Source organism: Buceros rhinoceros, unplaced genomic scaffold (genome assembly GCF_000710305.1).
Source record: "Buceros rhinoceros silvestris isolate BGI_N320 unplaced genomic scaffold, ASM71030v1 scaffold3730, whole genome shotgun sequence".
Taxonomy (NCBI): domain Eukaryota; kingdom Metazoa; phylum Chordata; class Aves; order Bucerotiformes; family Bucerotidae; genus Buceros; species Buceros rhinoceros.
Window position 1 is genome coordinate 42,127 of NW_010391126.1, and position 13,490 is coordinate 55,616.

Sequence of the window (13,490 nt, forward strand, 5' to 3'; positions counted from 1 at the left end):
CTGCTGTGACAAAAACATTTTTTGTGCCCTTCCAGTGGTGTGGGTCTGCATCAGAGAACAACGACAAGCTGGAGACAATTTTGTGCATTTCTTACAGCTGCTGCTGCTTACAGCAACTGTATGGCAACTGAAGGAAAATACTACTCATACAGAATAGTATGGAAAAAATATATCCCTCTCGGGTCAAGTAAGGTAGAACTTCCATCTGGAGGCAAGGGGTGACAGATATTCTGTCCATTAATTACAGAAAACATAATTTGGCAATCTTCACATTTAATCTTATTCTGCACATGGTCCATAGCCAGGTACTAAGAATACTCCTCAGAATACCTGAGCACTGAGAAATCATGCCTGTTTATAGTTCTCAAAACTCATGATACAAGACTGAGTGCGCATGATTATTTTCATTTTACACATAAACATCTTTCAGGATCTGATTCATCTTAATCTCTCTAAAAAGATAAATGTCTGAGAAAAAATAATTGTTTAGATCCCTTTGTATTCAGTGGGGAGAGGTAAGCATGTCCAGAAAGCAAGGATTCCATCTATTTTAGGCAAATATTCTTCACTGAAATGGCTCCTCTAAAGGCACCTTCTTGTATGTTCAACTTTATCTGACAAAACGTGAGACGAATCTCACACACTGTAAGTTTCTTGATGAGAAACTTCTGTCATCATGTCTTTGTTAACAAAAACATTTCTGCTATGCTCATCACAATATTACCTAAGTAACAGTGAAAAAAAAAATACCTGTGTTCCTGACAGTCCTGTGAGTTAGAATATAATGACTCAGGTCCTGGGTGTCCAGCAGGTGTGAGAAATGTTTTACAGTCAAGAACATCAGCTATTTTCTGAAAAGCTGTGGGTTTTTTCTTTTATTTTTTTTTAAAACACACAGTATATAATCTTCTAAAGAACCCTGCATAATAATAGAACAGTTTGGGTTGGAAGGGACCTTAAAGATCACCTAGTTCCAACACCCCCTACCATGAGCTGAGCAGGGACAACTTCTACTAGATCAGGTTGTTCAAAGTCCCATTCAGCTTGGCCTTAAACACTTCCAGGGATGGGGCATCCACAACCTCTCTGAGCAACCTGTTCCACTCTCTCACCACCCTCACAACGAGGAACTTCTTCCTTACATCTAATCTAACTCTATCCTCTTTCAGTTTGAAATTGTTACCCCTCATCCTGTCACTACACTTCCTTATAAAGAATCCTCCCCATCTTTCCTGTAGGCCCCCTTTAAGTACTGGAAGGCTGCTATAAGGTCTCCGCAGAGCCTTCTCTTCTCCAGGCTGAATAACACCAACTCTTTCAGCCTGTCCTCATCAGACAGGTGCTCCAGCACCTTGATTATCTTCATGATCCTCCTCTAGACCTTTTGAATTCAGTACTCCTAGTGGGGTCTCATGAGAGCAGAGTAGAAGGGAAGAATCACCTCCCTTGACCTGCTGGTCACACTTCTTTCGACGCAGCCCAGGATACAGTTAGCTTTCTGGGCTGTGAGTGCACATTGCCAGGTCATGTTGAGTTTCTCCTCAGCCTCCAAGTCCTTCTCTGCAGGGCTGCTCTCAATCCACTGACCACCCAGTCTGTATTTGAGCTTGGTAGTGCTCCGACCCAAGTGCTGGTTATTTCACTTGTTCTTGTCGAACTTCATGAAGTTCACACAGGCCTACCTCTCAAGTCTGTCAAGGTCGTTCTGGATGGCATCCCTTCCCTATAGCATATTGACCACACAGCTTGGTGTTATCAGCAAAACTGATGAGGGTGGACCCATTCCCACTGCCCATGTCACTGACAAAGATGCTGTCCCAATACCAAGCCCTGAGAAAAGCCATGTGTTACTGATCTCCACTTAGACATTGAGCCGTTGACCACAACTCTTTGAGTGTGATCATCCAGTCAATTCCTTATCCACTGAGTGGTCCATCTATCTAATCCACGTCTTTCCAATTTAGAGACAAGGATGTCATGCAGGACAGTGTCAAATGCTTTGCACAAGACCAGGTAGATGCTCTTCCCTTATCCACTAGATAACGCTGGAACCAGAAGACCTGCATAATGGGCAGGCACGATGCTGCCTGCAACACCCTTTCCAGCAGTTCAGCAGATGAGAATACTTTTCATTTGTGCAAACTACTGCAACTTATTGGAATGTTTATACAGTTTTTCAGGTAAGTTGTATGTCCTCATATAGAAGTCGTGCAACGTAAAGCCTGTGTGCAAGACCCAATTTCCATCTTGCACTGGGCAACTCACTGAAAACAACCTTTCTAAACTGGTGCTTTTCACAGTAAAGCTAGCTCAAGCACCCTTGCATTTAATCTGGGGAAATACTAATTATTACTTTTATTAAAATCTTTAAGGGGATACATTAAAATCTTTCAAATATATGTGGAGAAAAAATTTTTCCCTTCTTTTTTTTTTTGTAATGATAAGGCCCTGTAAAACCCTAAGTGTCTTCCCAGCACATGTAAGGAATATGCATATGAAAGAAATGCACACAAATACATAAAAGAAAATAGATGTAGGAAATTCCAAAAGTTAAGGCATTAATTTGAGATCAGGAAATTTAAAATTAATTCTGGAGACTGCCTGGCTGGGTGGGCAAATGACCTGGGCTCAGGTCTCAGCCTTCTGAGGAGTCCCATAAGATGTCCTGGTATCCTGGCTGTTCATTCAGGCTGGTGTACAGTCGGTTCTTGTATGATTTTTGTTACACAGAAACAAGGATGAAAAGGAAAGGCCATGCTGCCCAGGTGAATTTTGCCTTCTGATACACAGCTAGGACATAGCCTAAAGGCACCTGAATCCAACAACTTGGAAAAGATTTTTTGTATCTCACAACAGACATAGGCTTTTTCATCTTGCCTCGGTTTTCATGTCAGCTTTGTTTTATATCAAAGCTTACAGTGTTTGCAGAACCTGGTTATTCACTTGGCACCAAAGTCTTGTGTTAAATATTTTTGAGGAAAAAACCCTTGGTTCTTGAACTACTTGGCTAATTGACAAGACAGGAAAATCAGCAGTGTTCCTTGCCAAGACAGGCTGAGTCTCATTTTGTTTCACCCTTAAAATATTTCTACTTTGCAGAGAAAGAAAACTCTTTAAAATTCAAAGTAGGTACACTTTTCAGCTTTTTGCCTAGAATGAACAGCAGGAGAGCTGTTGAAGCTTACTTCAGGAATAAAGTTGCTTTCTCACTTTTTTTTTTCTCCTTTTTTTTTTCTCCTCTCGAACACTGTATTCTGCATTAAGTGAAGGATGATGATACCTTTCCTTTTACCGCAAGCAAACAAAGGTTGCCATGGCAAGCAGGCTCAAGAGGCGGAAGAAATATCAGCAAGAGCTGATGATCATGTCCACCAGAGCTCTGAACTGAAATTTTCTGTCAGCTTTTGCCATTTTCAAGTGTCATCCTGCACACAACAACAAAGTACTTCATATTGACATAGATTTTCAAATGTAATTGAGAGTCAATTTTTACAGGCTCAGTTTTACCCAATACCACAATAATTACTTGGTATTTACCAAGAGAATGACCGTCACTTTCACACGCTCATGTTGTGGTTGCCTCATGCTCTCTTATTTGTATCATTACTGTTTCAAGAGTAAGACAAGACGACCTGCAGCACAAATGACTTCATCATAAGCAGGAACACAGAGCCCACTTTCGATTGTTGAAACTGAGTGGTTTCTGATGAAAATTATGGGCAATCCAGCATCATCAGCCTGGAAGGGCAATATTTCCTGCTGTTAACCATCAGGCATAATTGCTTGCTTTCACTGGTACAAAATGAGCACTGCTGAGAAGCATGACAAAAGCTTGATTTCTTGAACATAACCCCCTCCTTCGTAATTGTAATGATGAAAGATCCTAGCAGAGCAAGCAGATGAGGTGTAGGTACAGCTCTGCCTAGGAGAATCACAGCAGTTGGTTTAAATTCATACTTGCCTGGGAATATGTTGGGAAGAATTGATAGGAATATGCTGTGGGCATTTGCAGCTGAGATCAAAGAAAGAAGCCCCCACTTCTAGCATGTAATTCAAATGTACTTTAGAAGCTTGTCTTAGGATAGAATGGATTGTACCCTGGCCTTCAATGACCAGAATCCAGAGATTATCAAAGGAGCACAGAACAATTATTTAAAATTCAGCTTTGTTCATAGTAGAGATCTACTTTAGTTAGATTAATAGCTGTGACCAGAGTCTGCATTTGCAGAAACACCGTGCACTGTGAAGCCATGGCTGACAAACCACCTAGCTTTATTATGCATGCAAGTTTGCCCATTGATGCACAGATGCTCTATTCAGACATTACAGGCTTTCATTAAGCAGTCAACATCAAAGTATAGGGCTTTTGCTCTATTTTGGATACTGCAATGTAGTCTGAAAATTGTGTTATTTACTGATAGAACTGTTTTGGTCCAAATTCTAAGCACCTCTTCATTTTGTTATATAATGAAAACTTCTTGAAATAACTTCAACTTCTTTGACAAATATTGATAGACTTGCTACTAAATTGTAGTTTTCTACTTAGAGAAGATTCTCTTCAAAGTCCTTATCCATTGCTTGATCTCTGACACTATTTTTTTTCTCTCCTGAAAAGGGAAGGCTGCTTTGGACACTGACTGAAGTAAGCAATGGTACATGTATAAGGTAGACTTCATGGAAGCCTTTGTAACCACTTTTTGTGATGATGTACTCAAAATCATCAGATATATTTCAATTTGAGAAGTTTTTTTCGATTTTCAACCATGAAACATTGCTGCACATTGTTGATAAGTATGAGTTCATTTCACCTGATCAACAAATTAAATTTTCCATCTTACATGATTTTTCAACATTAGGATTTGAATTTTAAGCCCAAATTGTACTGGTAAGTTGAATTACTAGCAATTCTTCACAGAGAAGAGTTTTTCAGAATTCATCTGCTCTGAATACAAAACCTTTATTTTCATGAATGATCCTACCCTCCTATCGACACCTCTGTCCGTGGCAGACAAAAAAAAAAAAATCTTTCTTTTATTAGTGTTTTGGTATGAAGGTTTTACAAAATCGTGAAGTCCACAAACTCATCCTGTATTCTTTTTTCATGTTCCCTCTTACCTGAATGACTCCTCCACCTTGGCCATCCTTCCCAGCTAAAAACTCTTTAGGCAAATTAATCATCTTCCCTAGCCAATCCAGCATGACAGTCTCCAGCTCTGTGCAAGCTGGACTTGCAGCCTGTGTTGAAAAGTAGAACAGAGGGAATAACTTTACTGGACCACAAAGATAAACAGGATCTACCAGTGCAAGAATAACTCTTTCTCTCTCAATCTATCTTTTGACCATAGAGGAAGAGACTAACTTCACCAGCTAAATTAGGCCCCTGAAGACCATTTTTTGCATCTTGTTTCTAATACTTACTAAAAAAACGACAAACTGAGCCTCACAAAGAACCATGACTATCAAATATCAAAGCGAGGATTTGCATCTTGCGTATTTTTTTCCCAACATTAACAGACAACCTCTTTTGAGAAAAAAACATCTCATATGAATTTTTTAACACAATTTTCTGTTCATCCAAATGATAAGAGAAGTAACAACACCGGGTGATAGGCAACAGTTATAGTACTTAACAAATTACAAGTAAGTTTGCACTGCTACCACTAATTCTAAAGGCTGGTGATTTTTCAAGGGCAAAACTGCTAAGAGAAAATACCCATTTATTCCTGGAGTCATTCAGAGTGTTTATGTGAAAACACTTACTTAGTCAAGGAAATTTACCTATAAAAATAATTGTGTGACTTTACGGTCATTAATCAATGATTTCATTGAAGAATGTCATTGAAATGCTTAAAATCTTGGCAAGGTGAAACACCATTACCACATAGCAGTACATAGCCCAGTAAACTTACCCAAGAGAAGCCCACGCATCCTATTCCACCACACAACATATCTGCAAGAAGAGCTGGGAAGGAAGAGGCTACAGGGAAGTAGGCAAAAAAGTATGGACTGTTCCAGTGAGTCACCTGTATTAAGGGGAAAACAGTCGTTTTTTACTAATGCAGGAAGTAGAAACAAATTGTCACAAAATCAGAAAAGATTAAAGGTTGGGACCAGTCAACTGGTCACAGCTCAACTACCTGGCTGTAACACAGGATCCCATTTTTAGAAAAGATTACCTTGTTTTTTCTCTTTTTTTTTTCTATCTGTTGCTCAAATTAAAAGTAAATTAGTTCTTTCCCGCACCTCCCAATAGTTCCAAAATCAAAGCTCTCCATTTGTCTGCCTGGAAGACAAGAATCACATGGGCAGTGGCAGCCTGAGTTTCTGTGCAGGGTCCTGTTCTTGAGCCTCTGCTTCCAGGGACTCCGGCATTTTGTTCTTTCATCTCTGCCATAGGACTTATCTAGCAAGTGTCTTCAGTGCAGCAGAGGTCTACAGAACTAGCTTGCTCACACTCAGGAGTTATTTGCAAAAATTCAGGCACTGAATCTGGCCAAAAAAATCCTCACCACAATGGAAACAACCCATTCTAGTATCTAATACCTTCTGTAGAAAATTAAACTATCATCTCCTTGTAACAAGTTGTGATTTATATACATTTCCACTTTATATGTACTAATATGAGAAACAACACAGTAATTGCACAAATTGTAGTCAAATGTCTTGCAGTAGCAATATTTATAATTATCTTAGGCAACATCTAAGCAATTTTAAGGATATGAGAGATACTTGATAGCGCTCTGCAACTCCAATCTAATAAAACTTGAAAACAAGAAATGTACTGCCACACTGCAGTGTTCTGTGGAAATAGTGTGATGTGGTATGTTTGGCAAAACCAGCTTTTGCAATCAAGATAAAAGGCAAACTTAGGAAAAAAAGAGCTTCTACAGGATTAGATGGACTATAAGCAAGAATTCAACAGAATGTATGTAAGATCTTTCCTTGGTTGGAAATCCAGAGGCTGTTGAGTTTTTGAAGCCTAACCTTTTCTAAATGCTGTTTTGATTTCTTTTTTTTTTAATACTAGAGTTCTTCCATTACAACTGGAGGATGGTAAGAACACACGTTCTCTCTTGCCTGCGCTCAGTGTTTCCTTACTGTTTTGTTCTCTTCCCACTGCTGACCAATTTTACCTTTCACACTCCCCCCTTTCCCAGTCTGTGATAGGTTTTCTGCTTCTAGAGTTAACTCAGGGATCACTCCACCACACTATTCTGCATGCTGCAAACATCCTTGTATTTCCTCTTGTAATCTTCTTCATGCAACAACCAGCTCTTCTTTAAGGGACACGCTCCATGCTAAGGGGAAACTGTCTAAGGGGAAACTAAGTCTTCTACACACAAAGAATCAGGTCTCACTTTCTCTGCTGCATTATACCATATATAATATTTCAGATGCCCCTATCTCTTTCATATGAAAACAGCTCCTATCCACTAAAATTTTCCACTGTCTAAACTAGCCCTGTAAACTTTAACTTTTAAGGCTCCCTACGTCCAAACTTGCTCAAATCAGGTATCCAAAGACAAGCCAATGTGAATTTTTAGCTGTATTTCTAATATCTGGTCTGGATCTCTTTCTTTGCCATAACAAAGTTTGAGAGCACTTATGGCAAACACCTTCCTTCACAAATCAGAAGAAAATGGCATGGGACTTGGTTCTTCACAGGAAAACAATAAACGGATAAAAACAATATCCAATAAACAGTGGTCCCTGATAGGACCCACACGCACAGACTTTCACTGACATCTATAATGAGCCCAGGCTGCCACTGTTCATCTCCCCAGCTCCAATCCTCTGTGATCTGTAAGACTTGTGACATTCATCTCAGGTTAATCAACTTAAACTGTTTACTTGCTGGGAGCCATTTGTTTGATGAAACACAGCAGATTCCACTTGCACCACTCAGACAAAGGGAAAAAGCCAAAAGCCCTAGGGCAGGTGCAGCTGTGGTCCTTCCTCCTGCCCCCCACCCTTCCTCCTTATCTTGAAGCAGCTGTAAAATTCATTTCTTTCACCATGTTGGAACAGACACACTTAGTCAAATACTGCAAAGAGCATGACATAATTGATGCTTGTTTTTTCAGCCCTCTGCTGATAAACAGTGATACACAAATGTCTTGGGTTCTGTAATTACCACTCTAGTGAATCTCAGAGACATTTTATTTCCCAGGTTTTTTCTAAGGATGTCTTTCTTTCTGTGGTTTGCTTAGTCTAAGCAAAGAGTCTTCCCTTACCACACACCTAGGATAGGTACTTCAGCTGAAAGTTCATAGATTAATTGACCAAATGTGAGGAAAATTACTGTCTTCAGTGCTGCTATTTGCAGTTACAGCTAAACTTGATCATTTTTTACTCTGAAAAGGAGGAGATACACTTCGAGAGAACAAAGCAAGTCTGAGAGAAAAAGGTGACTCTCAGTGACATTTTTATACGCAGATACTTTCCACCTTGGCTTCCTGCTGTGGAGATCAGAGTTCAGCAGTTGTTCCCTTAGTGCCTGTGTTAATGTTAGGAATTTAGCACCATTGTGATCATTATCATTTAGTGGACTGCCCTTTGAAGGTCTACATCCAATTTCACAAGAAGTCTCCATGAAGAAATTTTACTGCTCATGAATGCTTATTCTCTTATAGGGTAAAGACAGCAGTGGATACTGCATTATTGTTTTACACAATTAATTGATCCTTTCTCCTCTGAAGGAACACCACTTTCACATATTCAATCATCCAATAAGTAGCAAATATCTGAATGCAACAAACACAGTAAAGATGTCAACATGAAGAAAACAAGAATCACTTATGGGCCACTGAGAGCTTCTGGGATAAACGAGGTTTTATGACCTCTGTCAAATTACTTATTCTCCCTGAAGAATCCCAGTTTCTCATTTATAAAATGGAGCTAAGACATTCCACAGTGAAACACTGGAAAAGCATGGTAGCTGAAAAACACTGGATGTACTTATAAATGTTAGGTTTCTTGTCAGGAAAAATATGGGAAGAATATTAAGGGAAAATATAATGGGGGTAGATCGTCCCTATAGCCAATTTCAAAAGTCCCTAAAACAAATTACAAATAATTCTAAAAGTCTCTAAGCCACATGTGAACAAGACTTCCTGTGCTAGGTTTTTCCTATATGCCCTGCCTCCATGTGTTTGTACAACACCATCATTTTCACACTTCAGTTTCTGTGAGCACAGGCGCACCCAACAGATGCAGCAGTTTGTACAGCACTATGCACAGAAGAGGTCCATAAACCCTGCTAAGGTTAGTGCACATGAGCTCTGCAGTGGTGGTGATGCTCCTCAGGGCACAGTCCCCAGCAGCAACTGGAACAACTAACCCTGGCACATCACAGGTCTCCACCCAGACTAAGCTTCTGAGGGAGTATGCAGCTCTGCAGGCCTGGTAGTGCAGGGATGATGGTGCCTCTTGTCAAGGCTGGGGCAGTAGAAGATGGTCTTTTAGCCTGCAGGAGATACGCAGTGATGGAGAGTCTGTGTTTTACACAGCATGAGGAGGTCAGCAGGTGGTGCAGTATCAGCGACGACAAAAAGCAGATTGAGTGGGTCTTCCCTGAGACATAACACGAGGTATCTCAGATAGAAGAGCCTGAACCCCTAAATGGGAGGGGCAGTCAAAATCTTTGCTTATTGGGTTGGGAAATGGAGGCCCAGGATGGTGAAGGGTAGAATTGCAAGTACAGGCAGTAGGAGAAAGACAAGATTGGAACATCTGTCATATGATGAGAGGCTGAAAGAGCCTTGCTCAGCCTGCAGAAAACTCAGGGGATAGGTATTTCGTCAATATGTATTAACACCTCATGGGAGGATGTGAAGAAGATGAAGCCAGATTCCTCTCGGCGGTATTCAGTGACAAGAAAAGAAGAAACGTGTACAAACTGAAATGAAGAAAATTCCACTTAAACATAAGAAAAAGGTTTTTTACTGTGAGGGTGGTTGAACTTTGGAACAGGACCACAGAGAATGAAAAGACTTCAGACTTGGAGATATTCAACACCTAAATGGACATGGTCCTGAGCAACCTGCTCTGACTGACTCTGCTCTGAGCAGTGGGAGTGGACTAAACGATCTCTAGAGGTGCCATCCAACTTCCACTCTACTATGTGTGCCTTCAGTATCTAGTATAAACAATACAGGCAGAACCAGAGTTACTGTAAGAACTGGTATTTATATATTGTGCTCTTTATATCACAAACACTAACATTTCACACCAGTGAAAAATTTTGCATAGAACATTTCTTCTTCAGAATGTATCAGTTTGTAGAAGTAAATTTATTTGAGGGCATGTAAATAGGAATAAAAAATTAATTTATTTAAGAAGGAACATGACATGTTGATGACGTAATTGAAATTCAATGTCTCACTTTCTATTCTCAAATGATTCATCTCTTGTTTTTTAATTTGACATTATTTTATTGAATGTTCTCCAATGTTGAAAGCAAAGTGTTTTCTGTTCTACTTCATGGACCAAAAAAAGATTGGTTAGTATTGGTTAGTAAGCAGTAATGAAAATATTTGCATGTGTTGGACATAATTCTCTAATCTGCACTGCTCTAATTCTGTTGGATTTTCCAAGACTTCATCCACAAATCTTTGAAAAGAGTGAAGAGATTTCCATTGACTTCCTTCAGCAGAGTTTTTGCGTGCTGAAGGACAGCTCCAAAGGAAACAAAATAAAGTCATATTGAATATCAAATATTTACATTGGTCAATGAAAAAGGAATTGGTATTATAGTACGCTGACTAAACACATTTGCAGAGCAGTGATTCCATGTCCAGTCACACAGCAATTGTATCACCTAGCTACCACAGAAGCAACCTGAAGCGGTTATTGCAAAGATCCAAAGTGGAGAGATTCCTCACTGACATTTACTAATAATTCAGTCCTCTTCAAGCTACTTAGGGGCTTTAGGAGACAAGCATATATTTAAAATAGAAAGGTAATATCTGAAAAAAAAAAAAGAAAAACAAGGAAGATTCAGAACTGGACAAATGGCAGGTGCTTTGTCTGTCCAACACTGATCTATCCAAGAACTAATATTTAGGTAGTGGCCATCTGCCTTAAAAGGTACTAGAAGAAGTTGACATTTAGGAGAGTAAGTCAACACAACAAGTATTAGGGAGAATCCTTTCTAGTCAATTCTGTAATAAAAAGAAGTCTCCTAAGACAATTTTAACATTTAAAGATCAGCTTGAAGGAATACTTCAGGCACAGCAGACTAATAAAAATCCCATTTTATGAAATATTTACTGTGCTTTGCAAGTAGCAAAAATACACCGTGACATTGAAAGTTATGAAGCTTTGCCTTAACCAGTTCAAGGGAGGAAAGGGGATTATTTCCAAACGCAAGCCGTGTGTGAAGGTAAAGAATGATTGGTTATTTTTATCAAAAACAGGTAACATCAGTTGTGTAAGGTATCAGACCATATTTAACTATGGATACAAAGCAGACTTCTGCTTCTAAAAGTTCCTCACTGTGGGTACTTATGTTCATAAGGTCTAGCTGCAGAGCCTTCAATCCACATCTTCCTTAAAGTATTTGAAAATCTAAATGCAGTATTGAACATCACAGCTCAGACACATTTTTCTTACCCCGGGCATAATGATGTTCTCAATGTCTTTAATGACATCCTCAAAGCTCTCCGGATCCTGGGGTGCACAGTCAGGAATGAGGGGCCTTAGATATCCTGGTTCCACATCTGGGAAGACCTGTCTTGTATCTACCTTCTCCAGGTAATCTGCAATATAGTCCACCATCTCCTTCCCTCTCTTGCGGTACTCTGCAGCATCCATGGGTATCAGAGTTCAGGACTTACTATCAGAAAAATCCTAAAAGAGAAAAAAAAAAAAGGAAAAAGTCACTTTTGAAACACATTTTTACTAGTTTTAGATATGTTATTCAGATGATTTATATGATGACTCATATAACATTTTTGAAAAGACCATATGCTCTTTTATTTCTGCATATTAGGCCAATGCCCATACAAGTGCTGCATTCTGCTCCACTCCAGTATTAGTTGGACATTGTATAGAAGAAAATCACACTGTTAAATCTTTGATGCCTAGATCGTGATGTAGATTAGCTGGATAAAAATAGGCTGTATCTTTAGCACAGAAGAGCGGCAAAGTCAATGAAGATTCAGAAATCACAGATGTAATAACTACTGCTGCTGGCTGACACAAGGATGTGGCACTGTTATGTGGTACATATTCAACTCCCTCCTGCCTTATAAAGGAGGGGTCTAAGAAAACAGCATCTATGTGTCTCTATAATAATCTTCAATAACAAGCTAAAATAATCAGTTATTACAGTCCTCCACTGTGCTGCCCTGTCTTGCATCCTGTCTTGCCTCAGGATTCACTCTTTCACTGTAAACGCCCATGCTGTGCCATTTATAAAATCTTCTTGCTTACCAAGGGTTCAGTTAGAATTCACTTAGAGTTGATCTGTACTGTGTTTTGCAGGAGGATGTGAAGAAGTTCTGTCTGGGACTGTCCCTATTTCCAAGATGTAGGGCTGGAGCTCTAGATGTGCTTTGAAGTAGGCAGAAACTCCGTAAGCACACCTGAGATGATATATAGCTTGGCTCAGCTGAGATGGAGTTTGCCTGCAGAACGCTGTGCAGACGTAAACTCCTATTGCTAGGGTGCCTGCTCCTGCCATCCTGTCCCACCCAACTTTTTTACTCTATGTGACTGTCCAGTTTGAGTGCTCAGTGAATACAAAGTTCAGAACACAGTGCCTAAGAAGAATCCAAGAGTCTTTCTACACTCAGACAGAGTGATACTGTTCCTTGGGATCTAGTAAGAGAATTGGCAAGGGAAACAAGGATACTCACTGCTGGTGTAAAGAATTACTATGCTTAGTTAACATATCTTCAGCACTTCACTTTAAAAAGAAATAATTATATTAAGCACAATGTGAATATTAGGTAATTAAGAGACAATTTCTTAGATACCAGTTATTTGTGCTAAGGATTTATAACTGAAGACATTGTTTTGAGAAAAGTGAGCCCCTTCTGGGCTTTATTATATTTTAATTAGTACCATCACATTATAAAATAAAGACATCATTGATAAACACTGTCCTAGAGACATCTCTGCTGCTACAAACCGAGGGTCTGTGGTTTGTGTGGGGCAGCTGCTGCTGCTATTTAAGAAGGCAGGGTGCTGCTGTAGGTCATGAACCACTTGGGAAAGCAAGGATCTGCACAGCAGGGACTTGCAGACTCCCAGAGAATAGCTGTTCTTGTTCCTATTTTGTTACAAGTTACATTAATCTCTTTAACCATCATTTAAGTGTTTGGTTGGCTCTTTCTAGGCTTTTCTGAAAGGGGAATTAGGACCTTTCTCAGATCTTGCTACTAAGTTTCCAGAATTTTTTTCCAGAAACTCATTACCAGTAGTCATTATGGTCCTCAAAGGGTCCCACAAAGCGCTGGTGGGCAGCTTTGTGTGTCACCTCCCCT

General features: G+C 39.6%; 1 protein-coding gene across 5 annotated transcripts in view; it reads right to left on the minus strand.

Annotated features, from left to right (window-relative positions):
• DDC (dopa decarboxylase (aromatic L-amino acid decarboxylase)) overlaps window positions 1–11,814 on the minus strand; it is a 48,043-nt gene extending 36,229 nt beyond the window's left edge. For 3 of the 5 annotated variants that reach the window (XM_010140182.1, XM_010140166.1, XM_010140151.1), the window contains exons 1-3: window positions 11,614–11,814; window positions 5,910–6,023; window positions 5,116–5,235 (exon numbers count right to left, since the gene is read on the minus strand). In XM_010140182.1, the coding sequence (XP_010138484.1) occupies window positions 5,116–5,235; window positions 5,910–6,023; window positions 11,614–11,814 (435 nt within the window). The remainder of the gene's footprint in view (window positions 1–5,115; window positions 5,236–5,909; window positions 6,024–11,613) is intronic. The other 2 variants (XM_010140158.1, XM_010140175.1) reach the window with 2 other exon arrangements.
• Between the last annotated feature and the right edge of the window lie 1,676 nt (window positions 11,815–13,490).